The 17,908-nt window shown below is 42.0% G+C and overlaps 1 protein-coding gene across 1 annotated transcript; it reads left to right on the forward strand.

The window, feature by feature from the left end:
- The first annotated feature begins 6,428 nt into the window (after positions 1 to 6,428).
- LOC139458292 (myoneurin-like) lies at positions 6,429 to 17,677 on the forward strand. The gene is made up of 5 exons (XM_071239680.1): positions 6,429 to 6,506; positions 8,529 to 9,663; positions 11,798 to 11,967; positions 13,139 to 13,490; positions 15,435 to 17,677. The coding sequence occupies exons 2-5, from the start codon at positions 8,535 to 8,537 to the stop codon at positions 16,559 to 16,561; spliced, it is 2,778 nt and encodes a 925-aa protein (XP_071095781.1). The 5' UTR covers positions 6,429 to 6,506; positions 8,529 to 8,534; the 3' UTR covers positions 16,562 to 17,677.
- Positions 17,678 to 17,908: the final 231 nt, after the last annotated feature.

Raw genomic sequence — 17,908 nt, forward strand, 5'->3', positions numbered from 1 at the left:
AGGCTTGAGCCAAGTGGTTGGTGCCCTTGCTAGCTATGAACTTGTTCAGGGTTTGGATCCCCAGTGTTAGGGAAGTGGTTGAAGTGCTTGCTTGGTATGAACTTGTTCAGGGTTTGAATCCCCAGTGTTAGGGAAGTGGTTGAAGTGCTTGCTTGGTATGAACCCGTTTAATGATGGAACTAAAGCCACTTGAGAACTTCTCGCTCTTTTAAAAGCATTGTTCTTTCACTATGTTTTATAGATCTGTTAAAACTGTTGCCAGAAGTGCATAAAGTTATGGGCTGAAAATCATTTCAAATTTCAGAAATCTCTCCTTGGTAAAATCGTAATTTAAAGGGAATATATGTTCAGAGCAACAATCCACATTTCATCTTTTTGAGTCACCCCACCCACCATCATTCTATGAGTTCACTTGTTTCAGTTCATTATCAGCATTTGGCCATGGTTTATGAAGGATCCAATAAAGGAAAAGGCCTAACAGTGTGAAATGAAAACCAAATTGGTTGTTTTAATCCACTGTCTTGCATTTTCTAATTAATTTTCATTATTCTGAAGCGATGAGAGAATGTAACTGCCATATTAATAGTGAGGCTGGAATTAAACAAGTTGTATGTTGGAGAAGATATCAACGTTTTGAGAATGTTAATGCCTTGTTGAGTATCTCCTTGGAGAAATGCACATTTGTATGGTTATAAATATCTTATTCCAATTTCACACTAACAAATATCTCAGCTGTTGGTAGCTTTAAAATTATTTGAATCAATATATTTGCGAAAATGTTTTTTGGTTGATAAATTGTACTTTGATTTGAAATGAATTTTGTATTCAAATTTATTGGTGGAAAATATTGGAAATGACAGACAATACCTTTGTGTTTGAGTGAGGCAAACCGATTATTGACAAGGAAACAACTTGTATCGGTGGGAAAGTGTGTTAGTGTGATGTCCCCTTGATCTATATTTGTATTCACCACACTCTGTGGGCGAGTCACATGTACATAGGTAACAATAAAGTACAATCACTTCATGTTTTGTCATTTTATTGCTGATTAACAAGGGACCCTGGTCAGAATTGGTCTGCTTGTACGAAACGACTTAATAGGGAAACGACTTAATAGGGGACCGTTGTAGTGGTGGTCTTGTGGTAGAGCGGAAGGCCGGGGATTCTTCGCTGCATCAAACCAAAAGACATTAAATGATGGTACTGCTTTTTATCCTGAGGTGGCACGGGTGGCCCAGTCGTCTAAGGCGTTGCGATTCGCTGTGCAGAGTTGCGTCCCTTGGGCACGCCAGAAACCTATGATTGTGGGTTCAAATCCCGGTTTTGCCCTGATTATGTTTCAAGGTTTGTCAGCACCATACCCGTGCTCGTGGATTTCACCGAAGTCATCACTTCAGGCTTTCCTCCCACATTAAGCTGACACACCGTGATATAATTGGAATACTGTTAAAAGCAGTGTTAAACACAACTCACTCATTCATTTGTTATCCTGACTAGTCGGCTCAAGCCTCAAGTCTGTATACTGTCTGAGTGGGTCATTCGTGTTTAGCTGCAGTATGATATCTCAGTGGGCTATCACTATAAAATCGGCATTAGCCCGGACAAGTACAAACAGCCAGACACGCACGCACGTGGATGCACGACCCTGTGTAAGTGCAATAATTCACCTTTCACCTCACTTATCAGGCGACTTACTCGTCTTTTATAACAGTCACGAGATTGTCTGGTCCAGACTCGATTATTAAGAGGATGCCATCATATTGCTGAGTGCGCCTTTAAACAATCATATTCCAATGGTGGCAGTCATTTCGTATAGACCTCTCTTCATATTTATGCATTCACCCGAGTTCAAAATACAAAGGGGGCACGGGTGGCCCAGTCGTCTAAGGCGCCACGATTCGCTGTGCAGAGTTGTGTCCCTCGGGTACGCCAGAAACCTATGAATGTGGGTTCGAATCCCGGTTCACCCCGATCATGTTTCTAGGTTTGTCAGCACCATACCTGTGCTTGTGGGTTTCACCAAAGTGGTAAACATCTGAAACCTGCATCACTTGGGGCTTTCCTCCCACATTAAGCTGTCACCTGCGATATAACTGGAATACTGTTAAAAGCGGCGTTAAACCCAACTCACTCACTCACTCAAAATAAAAAACGAGGTTGTACCCGCATTGAGGCAAAACAAACACCCTGAAGTTACCATTTTGCAACACCAATATTTTGCAGTCCATGAAAAAACGTTCTCTGTAAACCTCATCTCCGGCCGAAAGTGGCGTGGGGGCAATGTCAGGGAGGACCACCATTAGCAGTGACATAAACTTGTCAACGGCGCCTCACTGACGTCACAAGATGGAGGAAGGATTGTGGGGTGGCATTCCACATCTGGACCAAGGCCTGTCGCAGCTGGATCAACGTCATCCGTTGGCTGGAAGTCGATGTAAACCGCGTTTCATTTCATCCCTCGTGTGTTTGATGGACGTCGAATCTGGCTGGATGTTCTGTTGTCCAGGGGAGTCGGTGACCGCAAGTGCCACACGAGGTCATACATTGTCCTGCTGTGAAGTGATATTAGAGAGCGGCCAACCCTAAAGAGGCAGATTATTTCAGGACAACCCCTCCCCACAGTCGAACAAAGCCTAACCACAAGATGTTATTTATGTATTAGAAAATTCTGTTTGTGATTTCCTTTTGGTGACAAACGTGTATTTTTAGTAAAATGCACATTTTTGTGTCAACATTCAGTAAAACAAATATATATCTCTAAACAAGTCAGTTTTGCATGTTGGATTTCTCATTTTATCACAAAATCAATGTGCTGATATAAGAAACATACAATAGAATAAATAAGCAATATTGTTCCATTAGAGTTATAAACCAAAATGGGTTAAAAACATGAAAAAAACCACTTACTTTTTTCATTTTCAAATTATTAATTAAACTTCCCAAGATTGTCGCCAATACAGGAAGATGAAAATATTTCGTCTTCACTTTGGAATGTATGAGAAATCTAAATGTCCAAATTTAATTTTCGACCAGGAACTTCATCTATCATGTTGTTGTCAGATATAAGATAATTATCTACTATAATTGCTGATCATATTGACTTTGAAGTTCAATCTGAAGCAATTGATTCAATATTGTCAGTAACTCATTAACAAATCCATTTTTGTCTCCAATACAGTAAGATGCATTGGTCAGTGCCACTGTAACTCTAACCCTCAGGATCATTATCACGTGCCCAGTTTTGGCAGCCAGAGCAGGTGCAGTGCTCTGTATGTGGCAGTCCAGCCATGAGACAGGGACACTTTCTAGAGACGACAAGCATATGATCTGTCACTGCAGCTCAAATGAGTGATGTATCTGACTTGGACGAGTGCTCACGGGTTGACACGAGCATGTTGTGTCCAAGACGCCCACCATCACCTAGTTCCCTCAGGATTCTCCACACTGGGGTTTGGCACATTACTATGTGGCCGACCCGTGAAGATTCGACTTCGAATAGGTCTTCAGCAACCCATGCTTGCCGTGAAAGGTGACTATGCTTGTCTTAAGAGGCGGCTAACGGGATCGGGTGGTCAGGCTCGCTGACTTGGTTGATGCATGTCATCGATCCCAGTTGCGCGGATCGATGCTCATGATATAATTCACTGGATTGCCTGGTCCAGACTCGATTATTTACAGACCGCCGTCATATAGCTGGAATATTGCTGAGTGCGGCGTTAAACAACAAACCAAACCAAAGACTATGTAGCCATATTGTCTCAAAACGTGTTGCTTGAAAGCATCTTGTGTCGGTGGGAGCATTCTAGCAGCCTGGAGATAGTCTAGGTCATCCAGTGTTTTTCGTATATTCTATAGGGCTTTACAAAGCATACTCAGAAACATTTGTGGCGTCAGCGTAATGCAGGATACGGAACACACGCGTCAGCGTAATGCAGGATGCTGAACAAGCGCGTCAGCGTGATGCAGGACGCTGAACACGCCCGTCAGCGTGATGCAGGATGCTAAACGCGCGTCAGCGTAATGCGGGACGCTGAACACCGCGTCAGCGTAATGCAGGATGCTGAACACGCGCGTCAGCGTGATGCAGGATGCTGAACACGCGCTTCAGCGTGATGCAGGATGCGGAACACGCGCGTCAGCGTGATGCAGGACGCGGAACACGCGCGTCAGCGTGATGCAGGAGGCGGAACACGTGCGTCAGCATAATGCAGGACGCTGAACATGCGTCAGCGTAATGCAGGATGCTGAACGCCCGCTAGTCCTGCACGATGACCGTGGAATATATTTATTTTATGAGAAAAAAAATAATCTAGAAATACATACAAAAGCAAGTCTAGCCAGCTCAAGCTAGCTCTCTGAAATCAGCAAAGGGAATTTTTTTTGTATTTTTAGAGTCAAGAAGGATATTGTGTAATATAAGATTTCAGAGACTAAATGTTAGTCTAAACGCGCGCGTCAGCGTAACGTAATCGATTCCTCACAGTCGTCATGTGGTCGGTCCCAGGTGTTGCAAGTCTTGGTACCGACTCCAGAATGACTGTGTGGTGTAAAGATGAACACCTAAACGCCTTGAAAAAAAAACCCGTCATAAGGTCGGTCACTGATGTTGCCAGTCTTGGTACCGACCCCAGAGTGACTGTATGGCCTTACGATGAAAGTTAGTAGAAACAATTAATGTTTTAAGCATTCCATTGCCCGCAACAACTCATTTTCAGTTTGGGGAGGCATAACCATTTGGGGTGTAATAGGTGGATCTCGTTGATTCAGGGGAGGTAACTCGGGATGTTCAGCATCGATCTACGCAATTGGGATACGATGACATGCATCAACCAAGTCATCGAGTCTGACCACCCGATCCCGATCTGTACTTTAGGTATATACATGAACGATGTACGTCTGACAAGAAGACTTCAACGCCGGGAATCAACACAGCTTCGAGAAACTATTATACCTTTTACTAAATGTGTTCTTGTTTCTGTTTTCATAATTAAAACAACCCACTTGAAAACCATCTGGCAACTAGGGCTGGGACGAGTCCAAATTTACTACACGGGTACCCATCCCCCTATTATCCGACCCTACCCGGGTGCCCGCTGTAGGCCTTAAGAGACTGGTACAAAATGACCAATCTCATTAAAATCAGATCTTAGTTCTCGCTACCGCTAAACAAAGATCTGAGGACATCCCATTTGAAACCTGAACAAAAGAACATTCTGGAATGGCTAATCGATGGTCTAGATTGTATGGATTCAGTCGTTAAACCCGTACCTATCGTTCGGAGTTAAAGTTTTCGAGGTTGCATGATTAGAAATCAAATTCCGACTGTCACTTTCATAATCTGGTTAGCGATGCTCTGATTGGTCGGATGAAAGGTCTTTCTGAAGTGACCCCTAATGGGATTTCCTAAGATCTTTGTTTAGCGGTAGCAAGAACTGAGGTCTGATTTTAATGAGATTGCAAAATGACCGATTGGGAAACGTTTGGCCGTACACCTGTCACAATGTATTTAGATACACGTATAAACTGATCTGGTCATGCAAACACTGAAGTTGACTGAAGTTTTATCTTTATGCAAACATATAAAGCCAGAAGGTATGTTTACATATATAGGCAGAATGAAATGTGAATATTTGTCGCTTATAGTGTAGCCATAGAGTTCTAGATAAGTTTTGCCATTTAACAATATATATATAATTACGTGACTAAACTCGGGTCCGGATAGTCCCATGGGTACCCGGATCCTACTCAGTACCCATCCGACCCGAGTACCCTAGTTACCCGTCCTAGGCTTACTGGCAACACTGCTTAGAACTGAACAGCTATTACCACATGGCTATAAAATGACTGCACGTGTGAACAGCGTTTAAAGTGGTGATTTTACAGCTACTTCAATCAATGTTGCCACACTATCAATTTTAACACCAGCTATTTTTGAAGTCCAGTTGAATTCATATTGTCATAGAGCGAAAAACGATATCATACTAATATATCGTTCATGTGTTGTCATATAGATCTGTGCAAAGATGCAAATTTGCACACCAAACGGGGGAAAATTATATATATTTTTCTATTGAATCAACCCAATCAATATATATTGATAAATATTTTGTATTTAACATATTAAGTGTCACTTTTACACGTAAAATGTCTTTATCTGAATTTTCGATAAGTATATGTACCTTAGCAACTTTCATTGATCTTTAATTGATAATGGGTTAACAGAATACGTAAAACAAACGAGTTTCATGAATTGGTGTTTAATACTTGAACAACGTATCTAACTATCATTTAAATCGGATATTAGCATAACCATTCTTCAAGTTTGCATAATAATTTGATTACAAATAACGATAAATCGCCATGGCTCACTGGCCAATTTACAGTTAGAAGTGCCAAGGGACTTAACTCTTTCAACGGTAGGGGTTAACCTACATTTTCAGCTCGGAGAAGACGATGGTCCGCCATATTGCCACAAATTCCATGCTAATTCCGCATAGTTTGCAAAGGTAGTATGCATCAGTGACTCTTTGTATTTGCTTTAGCTAACGCTCTAGGTCTTTGGCCAGTCACATTGCATAATATTACAGGCTAATTGGTTAATAATCGGCAAATTAATTTGCCTCCCGCTAGCCGCCGCAAATGAGTTAACGGTACTGAAACGATAAGGGGTTACCCGCGGGTGCAACTTCTCGCCACGCGTTTGGGTGTCAAGTAAACAATAGTTAATGTCATTTGTAAACAATAGGCGAGTACATTGCCCACGTGCACGGTGCACGAGACAATATTGCACGCGGTGAACAGTATATTGCCAGTGCGCGATATTTTGAGATGTCAATTTCATTTCAGTTTGACATTTTAAGTTCGTCCCATAATTTTGCGGAACTCAAGCGGTGGGCGTGTATCGATTTTAATATCTGTGCTATCGATCTATCTGTGGTAAATTTAACTTAAGTTGTTAAAAACAATATTTGGATAAATATTGGGCCTAAATTATGTCATTAACATTAATTGTCTTGCGAAATGGTAGGGCGTAGCCGATACAATTTACATTGGCGTAGAATTTTATATCTAGCAAATCCACTTTAGGACAGAATATCTGGTATTTATCAAACAGAAATAGGCCTATCTGTCTTCAGCCAGGATGTAACCTTACATGAATATCAGACACAATCATTTTATGTATACTTCTGATAAAAACAATAATGATTGCGGTTAAAATTTGTCTCAAGCAACCCAGGCTTAGATTGATGCTCATGATGTCAATCACTGGATAGTCTGGTCCAGACTTGATTATTTACAGACTGCAGCCATATAGCTGGAATATTGCTGAGTGCGGCGTTAAACAAGAAACAAATGTCTGATAAAAATGTTGTAGCTTAAGATGTTTTGGAAAAGAGAATGGAAATATTTTTAGTCACTAAATTCAGGCTGGTTACTAGGACTCATGAATCAGAGACAACCAACAATGCATGTGTACCTCGGCAAAATCACTACAACAGTTACTGCACAGTATTTACAACCTGACATCCTATACCTGTAGACGCTGAGACATCCACAACCAAGCCTTAGAGATTTACACTGGTCCACTAGCCTGTGACATGATTTTGCTCAGGACAAGTAAAAATTCCATGATGGTAGTCCACATTGACTAGTAGCCTTTGAGGCAATAATTATGAACCAGTTACATGGGTACAATGTGTGAAGCCCATTTCTGGTGTCCCCCACTGTGATATTGCTGGAATGTTGCTAAAAGCGGCGTAAAACTATATCTCTCACTCACTCAAATTGTCTCCCTTTATCGTCAGTCTCTGGCCCGTACTCAACCTTTTGACTTTCTTTTTACTTTAGTTCCACACTGACAAGGCTAAATAATGACAGTGGTCATTTATTGAGTTAATATCGCTTCTTGCTGTTTGTTATTCTCTTGATAATGTTTCATTATTAACCGTAAATTTGTCATTTAACTCTTCAGTCGAGACCATTTGTTTCACAGAGCGTCATTTTTGTTACTTGACCAGTGTGTATTCCTTTACTTCCAACAGCAGTCTCGTAGCTTTCAAGAATATTTTTTTAAAGTTGATTTTGTATATCATCATATCCAAATGTATGATAAAGAATTTTAGTAACCTCAAATATTTTTTATTAATTTTGTTTATACGTTTTAAGATTTCGCAAACTCGAAACTACTTTATAAGTCTCAAATACAAGGGTGGTGAAACGTCCTGTGTTAGGTAGTGACAATTTACATTTCAAGGTTTTACATTTGTAATGACAAAAAATAATTTTCAGATATACAACTACACAAAAAGTATATATTAAATAGGATATTCCATGTGTCTCGTGAAATATCATGTTTCTCTCATCTCCTAACAGGGGATGGGATATTTTAACTGCGGCAACGCCACTCCCCACTGTCACTTGATGAGAGAAACCTGATATTTTACTCAAAATATGAAATATGTTTGATCTCAGCCAAGCTATAAACTTCAAATTATGGTTTCATTATTGTTTTCCAAATTGATCTATAGGTAGCCATGGAAACAGGAAGTTTGGATAATGAAGACCCCAGTCTGGTTAATGTTAGGATGGCAAGTATGGCTGCAAACAGTATGGACAACATGGGCAACTCCAGAATTGACAACATGGCCGCCGCCAGATTAGACAACATGGCCGCCAGTAGACTGGACAACATGGCCGCCAGTAGACTGGACAACATAGTTGCCAGGGGATTGGATATGAATGCAGGTGGATATGACAGTATGGTGAATCGAGGGTATGACACGCTGCCAACAAGGAGCATGGACAGTCTTGATCCCCGCGGAATGAGTATTGCTACAAGGGACTTGAACAACATGGCGTCCAGTGGCATGAATGGCCTTGTTCCTCGCAGTATCGAAAGCATGTCATCTCATGGACTGAATGGTAGGAGTTTAGACATTACGGCAAGCAGAAGTGGTGTTATGTCCAGGCAGAGTATGGATAACATGTCTGGCCAAAGTATGAACAACCAGACTATGGATAACATATCAGGGCAAAGTATGAATATGTCGAATCAAAGTATTGATAACATGTCAAATCAAAACATGGATAATATGTCGAATCAAAGTATGGATAACATGGTGAGGCGTAGTGTGGATAACATGGCCGTCAGGTCGGTGAATGGGATGTCGGGTGTGGCTAGCTTGGGAGGGGAGGTAATGGCTCCTGTTGATCGCATGGCTGTTCAACGAACTGTGTACGAGTCTCGGACACAAGTCCCACAAGAGACTAGTGAGGAAATGACAGCCTCAAAATTCGCGGAGAGAGTTAATGAAATTGTTCAGAATCTTGAAGAAAACATGGATGATAATTATTCAGACAGGAGTAAGAAGGAAGATTCATCTGGCGACGATTCCCAAAAGTCCAGTTCAAACGTGGCTACAAAGTTTGTACATATCATTGACGATCATTCAGAAAACTTTCGTCACCAGTTGCACCAGCAGTGGTTGAAAGGTCAACATTGTGACCTTGTTGTAAAGGTCAAGGACAAAGAGTTCAAGGTTCATTCGTGTGTCCTCGCAGCTTTCAGTCCAGTGCTGTGTCACCTGAAGAAGAACATGTCTCTCTGTATTCCGGAGGTGGATCATGCAGCCATCACACCGCTCATCAAAATGATGTATACAGGTGAGTCTGTGAAACCTCGTTAACTCACCTTTTAACTTGATGTATCACCTGAGTGTACCGATTCAGGTATAGTCAGAAATCTTTTACTCACTTGATGTATAAAAAAAGTGTTCCGATACAGGTATATTCAAAACTTGTCAACTCACCTGTCAACTTGATCTATCACTAACGGGATTGTGTGGTCAGGCTCACTGACTTGGTTGATGCATGTCGTCGAATCTCAATTGCGTGGATTGATGCTCATGATGTCAATCACTGGATTGCCTGGTCCAGACTTGATTATTTACAGACCGCCATCATATAGCTGGAATACTGCTGAGTGCGGCATTAAACAACAAACAAACAAATAAACACAAGGCACATTCATTAATTAATAATCTGCTGCCAAAGAATTGTCCACATTTGCTGAGACTGCCATGGTTATTATGATGAATGATGGGTCAGAAAATTCAGTTTAAACATTTTAATGGATCAGCCCTGTTCAAACATGTATTTAGCTTTAAATCAATTAATTACAGGTCTACATAGGTATCAATACACATACAGAGTAATTACTTTATCTTTAATCGATAAATAGATATCAGGGGTAGATTTAACAACAAATTTGTATATAGCCAGTAAGGCTTGCTCCTTTTAAAAGTTACTGGCCCTTCTCCAAACTGACTGATCTACAGGTAAATGGTGGAAGCCGCGTAGTGGCTGAACCTGGGGTCTCATGGCTACGTAGTGGGGCTCTTAGAATTTTCGAACTCCTCACCCCTAAAATGTTTTTTCCTGCACTCTGAGATTAAATCTTGGCTTCCATTTGCCTCCATTTGTGGAGATTTATGAGCAAATTAAGATGTCGTTGTACCCAACATTACAAAATGGCGGCCAACTGTCATTCTACCGAGATGATCCAATTAAAAAAATCAAACATACACAGAGAAGGGGTGAAATTTGGACTAGCCAGACGGACCATCTACTTTACGTTTCAGCAAGCCTTTTGTAATTTTAACTGGCCACGGGTCAATGAGTCAGCAATTAAATCGACTCCTGTGATAAATTGTGATACTTTTGAGTCAATATATTGATACCAAAATATCCAATTAATGATGCCCCTAACAGTGAAACCTCGTTGACAGAGAGTCCTTCAACTTGGCACATCAGCCAAAGAATATTGATTGTTTGAAATGACGTATGGTGTATGGTCCCAAGTAGGGATGGTAACCCAGGTATTAAGGTAGAGGGGGGGAGGGGGGGGCGTACTGAGCAGGACCTTGGTTCCTTCAGGACTACCAGACCCGTGGGTTAGTCACATGATTTATTGTTTTATGACAATAACGATAAGACTACGTGGCTACACTACAAGTCACTAATGTTCACATTTCTTTCTGACTATGCACACATTGCTTCTGACTTTTATATGTTTGAGTAAATTTAAATTTTCAGTCAACTTCAGTGTTCTAGATAATTTTATATGTGTATCAAAATAGTTTTTGCCAGGGCTCCAGTAAATCAATTCCCAATCAGACATTTTGTACCTAACTCCTGAGACCTACAGCAGGTACCCGGGTAGGGTCGGGTAATAGGGGGCCGGGTACCCGGGTAGGGTCGGGTATTATGGGGCTGGGTACCCGGGTAGGGTCGGGTAATAAGGGGCTGGGTACCCGGGTAGGGTCGGGTAATAGGGGGCTGGGTACCCGGGTAGGGTCGGGTAATAGGGGGCTGGGTACTCGGATAGTAAAGTTGGATTTGTCCCAGCCCAAATCCCAAGGACTTTATGTAAAAAGTCTTTTTGAATGTTTGTTCAGAAATGAACTTTGTTGATGGTGTCAGATACATAGTTAAACAAAAAGAGGTTTATAATTGTTCTACAGACCTTTTTGTCCCAGAGGTTCATGAGCATACTGAAGAATACTATCGCCTTAGGTTTCAAATGAAATTTATGAGTATCAAATCTACATTTGATACTTATGCATTGACAACACACTGGGTTTATCTCCTAATTGATCACCTTATAATTTCAAACCAATGATCAATTCTGAAATTATAATCAATTCCTATTGTGAGATTCTGAATATATTTTCTTCATTTGTCAACATCTTGTACGAAAATATGATAATGCAAATAAATACTTATGTGTTGTTTTTAGGAATTCTATGTTTTGACCTGGCTGTTGCACCATTCGTTGCCATGGCAGCCAAACGCCTGATGCTGTCGGACATCTACACAGCATGTGAAGACTACATCACCCAGTGCCACAAGTCCGGCCTGGAGGCCAGCGACGTGCACCCTGACTTGCTGGCTACCGGGGGTGTACAGGTAGGAGTACCTTCAGGTGTCCTCTGATTGTCACGAGGCTGTCATCTGCTGTTACTATGGTTACAATATGCAAGGCTTTGGTAATTCTTTCAAAAAGTTGAGGAGGACTTTTCCAAATTTTCACATCAGGGACAAACATGATGTTTTATACCATTCCCAATTTTGACTTGTACCATACTTTCTGTGTTTTTAAAAGTAAACAGTTGACTTGCCTTTGCATGTGTTTGTGACAGATGCCACTGGTGGCACAGCATATGTTCACCTTTTCGCGAACACCTAGTATCGTCACAGTTTGATAGTGATTCATGAACACATGATGTAGTCGTACAATTGACTCTACTTATCATAATTATAGCAGAGATTTATCATGATTATTATGATTCTGGAACCTTCAGTGTACCATGTATTACAGCTCACAAACCAAGTCTGGTGATGGGTCCAGGGAGACCAGAGCTGCTGGTCTTACTGAGAGCAGATCAGGGATTTACCTGGCTTCCCGTATTCGACATAATAAGCGACCAGGGCGCTCTCAAAATTAGAAATAGGGGGCTCTTATTAGAATATCATTTTGGTTAAAAACAACAGAGTTGAAAGATCGTAAATTTTGTGGTTTATGCTGACAGCCTGAAATGTTTATATATGGCAGATATATTTTTCCAGAATTTAATTTCCCATAATTAAGAATGCATATAACACACATATTATACACGAATAAATAAGTCTTGTGTACATTGATTAATTGGAAGGGGTGCTAATTGGGATTGTTCACTAGCCAATATATTAGCAAATATTGACGTGGTTCTTATTAGAGCGGGGCACTTATTACGTCGAATACGGTATTTGTTTTGGGGTCAACGTCTGTTATTGTTCCAGGTTAAAGAGGGGTCCCAGAGAAATGAAAATAATTAGATACAGTACTGTACCACAAGTGAAGAATTGAATACAGCACTCTATGAAATATGAGACTGCACATGCCCAAAAACAAAGAAAAATCAATAAGATTGCACATGCCCCCAAAAAGAAAAAAGATTGCACATGCAAAAACAATTTTAATAAAATTGCACATGCAAAAAACAACAACATCGCAACTGCTGAGAAGCTGCTGAATCATGTCATCACAACGACTCAATATTTTGCTCAACTAATTCATGTTTTATATCCATCTCGTCAGGTGACTATAAAAAAATATGGCATGGAGGGGTACAATGCTGAATACAGTCGGGACAAGTCCACGCAGATGTCCGAAGACGAGCAGGAGTTTGTCAACCCACCCATTAAACGCCGCGGACGACCGAGGCGCAGATACAAAAAGAAATATGCCAAGAGGGGCCGCCCGCCGAAGATCAAAATCGCTCCAGTTCCGTCCGAGCCTCGATCTGATGGTGAGGTTGTTGGCGGTGATGGTGCAGTGAAGACGGAGGTGAGTGAGGAGAAGGTGATGCTGCAACCAGCGGACGATGAAGACGAGGAGGTGAATATAGAGGACGAGGAGGATGTGGAGGATGAGGAGGAATACATACCAGGTAGGATATCATTGATAATAACCTACGACCGACCAGGAACTATGGCTAGTATTTCCCGAGGAAATCAAATTTGTTATGTATGGGCATTGGTACGGTGCTTTTAACATTCTGGGGATTCCAGGGCAGAATAGTTCTCCACTATCTCCGTGTGCTTGTCTCCATGTGTGGATTCAAGGGCAGGATAATTCTCCTCTACCCCGGTGTGCTTGTCTCTCTGTGGGGATTCCAGGGCATGATAATTCTCCTCTACCCCAGTGTGCTTGTCTCCATGTGGGGATTCCAGGGCATGGTAATTCTCCTCTACCCCAGTGTGCTTGTCTCTCTGTGGGGATTCCAGGGCATGATAATTCTCCACTACCTCGGTGTGCTTGTCTCTCTGTGGGGATTCCAGGGCATGATAATTCTCCTCTACCCCAGTGTGCTTGTCTCTCTGTGGGGATTCCAGGGCATGATAATTCTCCTCTACCCCAGTTTGCTTGTCTCTCTGTGGGGATTCCAGGGCATGATAATTCTCCTCTACCCCAGTGTGCTTGTCTCTCTGTGGGGATTCCAGGGCATGATAATTCTCCACTACCCCAGTGTGCTTGTCTCTCTGTGGGGATTCCAGGGCATGATAATTCTCCACTACCTCGGTGTGCTTGTCTCTCTGTGGGGATTCCAGGGCATGATAATTCTCCACTACCCCAGTGTGCTTGTCTCTCTGTGGGGATTCCAGGGCATGATAATTCTCCTCTACCCCAGTGTGCTTGTCTCCATGTGGGGATTCCAGGGCATGATAATTCTCCTCTACCCCAGTGTGCTTGTCTCTCTGTGGGGATTCCAGGGCATGATAATTCTCCACTACCTCGGTGTGCTTGTCTCTCTGTGGGGATTCCAGGGCATGATAATTCTCCTCTACCCCAGTGTGCTTGTCTCTCTGTGGGGATTCCAGGGCATGATAATTCTCCTCTACCCCAGTGTGCTTGTCTCTCTGTGTGGATTCCAGGGCATGATAATTCTCCTCTACCCCAGTGTGCTTGTCTCTCTGTGGGGATTCCAGGGCATGATAATTCTCCACTACCCCAGTGTGCTTGTCTCCATGTGAGGATTCCAGGGCATGATAATTCCTCTCTACCCCAGTGTGCTTGTCTCTCTGTGTGGATTCCAGGGCATGATAATTCTCCTCTACCCCAGTGTGCTTGTGTCTCTGTGGGGATTCCAGGGCATAATAATTCTCCACTACCCCAGTGTGCTTGTCTCCACGTAGGGATTCCAGGGCATAATAATTCTCCACAACGCCAGTGTGCTTGTCTCCGTGTTGCAATTCCAGGGCATGATATTTCTCCACAACCTCAGTGTGCTTGTCTCCACGTAGGGATTCCAGGGCATGATAATTCTCCACTACCCCAGTGTGCTTGTCTCCACGTAGGGATTCCAGGGCATAATAATTCTCCACTACCCCAGTGTGCTTGTCTCTCTGTGGGGATTCCAAGGCATAATAATTCTCCACAACCCCAGTGTGCTTGTCTCCATGTGTGGATTCCAGGGCATGATAATTCTCCACTACCCCAGTGTGCTTGTCTCCATGTAGGGATTCCAGGGCAGGATAGAGCCTCACTATCCCAGTGTGCTTGTCTCCATTCGGGGATTCCAGGGCAGAATAATTCTCCACTACCCCGTTGTGCTTGTCTTCATGTGGGGATTCCAGGGCAGGATAGAGCCTCACTACCCCGGTGTGCTTGTCTCCATGTGGGGATTCCAGGGCAGGATAGAGCCTAACTACCCCGGTGTGCTTGTCTCTGGGTCTCATTCCACAAAGTGATCTTAGTGCTACAGCTGTTATAATTGAAGTGTGGGGCTTACAATCTCCTTTTCTAAAGATCACTTTGTGGAACAAAGTTTTAGATATATTCAGTATGTTTAAATATAGTCAATGTAGAAATATTTCAACCCTTTTGATTTCAGATGAGGAAGAAAAGAAGTCGTACGAAAGCCGCCGTCGAATGTGGCCCCACAAGAAGAACACTGCGGTCATAAAATGGCTAATGGGGCGTCGTAAACAGAAGATCAAGCCGAAACATACCAAGCGAGACAAGGCGGGGAAGCTTAAATGTCCAGGATGCACTTCAACGTTTGAAACGTCGGACGACCTCCAGAACCACATAGAAACCAGCTCGGAACACAACGCCTTCCGATGCACCCAGTGTGGCGTGGCCTACATCCGCAAGTCAAACCTCACGCGACACATGCGGACAGTTCACTCAAACGCCTTCCACCTGAAGTGCAGGTCCTGTAACATCGTAACTAAGACGGAACGTGAGCTACGTAACCATTGTCTAGAGGTCCACAACAACAACAGCCCGTTTGAGTGCGAGGAGGAGGGGTGCAACTATCGCACGTACAAGTACGACTTCCTGAGACGCCACAAGCAGATTCATAGCGAACAACGGGACTATGTGTGTGATAAATGCGGCAAGACATTTTCACAACAAGCCGGGCTGCTCAGTCACCACCGAACTTGCTACCATCTCCAGGAATACCTTTGTGACGTCTGCGGCCAGGCGTTTAATCATTACCAGAGTATGAAATCCCATCGGCGGAGCATCCACTATGGAGAGCGGCCGTTCATGTGCACGGACTGTGGAACCCGCTTCAGCGATCACCGAAATTTGAAGCGCCACAGACGAATTCACGAAAACGCATTTCCATACTCATGTCAGATCTGTGGGCAGAAGTACAGACATTCGAATTCTCTGAAAGCGCACATGAAGAAACACAGTGATGTCATGTCTGCTGAGGCAGCAGCTACGACGGCACTGATCAGCTCCTACACCAACGCTGACGTGGAGATGAGTGCCCAGTACTCACACCCACCTCCACCATTGCCGTTACCGCCGATGCCACTTAACCATTTGCATGAATATTACGCCAACGCGTGTGATAAGTATGTTCCGATGACCAGCATGAGCTCCGTGGTGCCCCAAGCTATGCCTGTAGCCTCCCACCCAAATCCCACGACCTTGAACAGTACAGTGAACTCAGTTGGCCTTGACACCTTGGCCGATCTCTGTCTCTCGTCGTCGGTCGTGTGACTTCTCAGAGACACCTGACCAATGATAGACCTGGATCGGCTTGCTGCTTTGGAGTACCAGAACTAAAAACCATCCTAAGCATACGATTGGAATAGAATATATTGTTTAGCATGAAACTATGTTGAAATTCCTTTAAGCATAAAATGAAAAATCTGCTGCTTATTGGTAGGAGTGTCATGATTCAGTGTATAGCGATGAGAGTATCGGTAGGTGATGTATCGATCTGAAACTTTAACCACTAGGCTACCCGACCGCCCCTGTAATCTTAGAAGTTTTTACAAGACAATTGATTGATTCTGCATTATCCAGCCTAAGGATATGTAGTCTTAAGGGAAATAGTATGTTGTTAAGTATTACGTTTCAACCTATTTTTTGCTTGTTTTGTTATGTTTGACTCAGACAAAAGATCTTTTAATTAGATTTTGAGTCTTTTGAAAGTTGATTAAAGATTATTATTTGAATACCAGCATGTTTAGTTTGTCAAATGGCAGATCAAATGATATTTTTGTTGTTTGTTGAAGTTTGTTTAGGTGTTTTATTTTTTATTAATATGTTTACAGAGAACCAACTAAAAAATTCAGGAATGAGGGAAAAAAGGAATAAACCCATTTAAAGCCTGTTACTACCACTGAGTCTGATAGTAACACAAATGAAAAAAAATAATTGTAAATGCTTCCTCGGACATGTGATACATGCTCAAAGTTGGGTGTCATTGTTTGTATATTTAGTATCGATTTATTGACTCAAAAATATCATGATATATCGATATATTTATTCATAATAAAATCAATTCTTCTCTATGTGAATAGATTTAAAAAAATCCTATCTAGAGCTGCATTTAATCAACTTAATGTTAAATATAAACTTGGCCGATCCATTAGATGTCTAGAATTGAAGTTTCTGCCCTCTCATTCCCCATCGTAACCATGGTAATCTTCATAAGTTTGTATCGATAGTTTCAACATTAAAACTGATCTCTATACATTCTTCGCTCAATGACCCGTAAATGTATGCTTAAAAACATAAGGTATAGCCACGATGAATACTATTCCTATCTTTGTTTCTTGTAGAATCACTTGATCAGTTTTATGTCAAATTGAAGAATAGATAATCTTAGAAAGAAATATCATTCTACCAAACCTATAATTATATGAAAATTAATATTAAACATTGAAAGGACTAATGGAACTTTTTGCTTTCATTTCGACCTCCGACCGAAGGTTTTGAGACCAAAAATCCATAAACCAAATTATTAAAAATAAAGTCTTATGTACTCAATATAAGAAATTATTCATAAAAATGTCTAGTAAATGGTAAGATCTCCTTAATGTTTGAAATGGTTCTGAA

The sequence above is a fragment of the Haliotis cracherodii genome, unplaced genomic scaffold, assembly GCF_022045235.1.
Source record: "Haliotis cracherodii isolate W230 unplaced genomic scaffold, xgHalCrac1.p SCAF_12, whole genome shotgun sequence".
NCBI classification, from domain to species: domain Eukaryota; kingdom Metazoa; phylum Mollusca; class Gastropoda; order Lepetellida; family Haliotidae; genus Haliotis; species Haliotis cracherodii.

What these genes read in the sequence shown, in the direction of transcription:
- LOC139458292 (XM_071239680.1), top strand. Translation starts at nt 8,535, where the DNA reads ATGGAAACAGGAAGTTTGGATAATGAAGACCCCAGTCTGGTTAATGTT. An exon ending in CATCAAAATGATGTATACAG is followed by an intron (nt 9,664 to 11,797) that starts GTGAGTCTGTGA and finishes TGTTGTTTTTAG; the next exon opens with GAATTCTATGTTTTGACCTG. An exon ending in TGGCTACCGGGGGTGTACAG is followed by an intron (nt 11,968 to 13,138) that starts GTAGGAGTACCT and finishes CCATCTCGTCAG; the next exon opens with GTGACTATAAAAAAATATGG.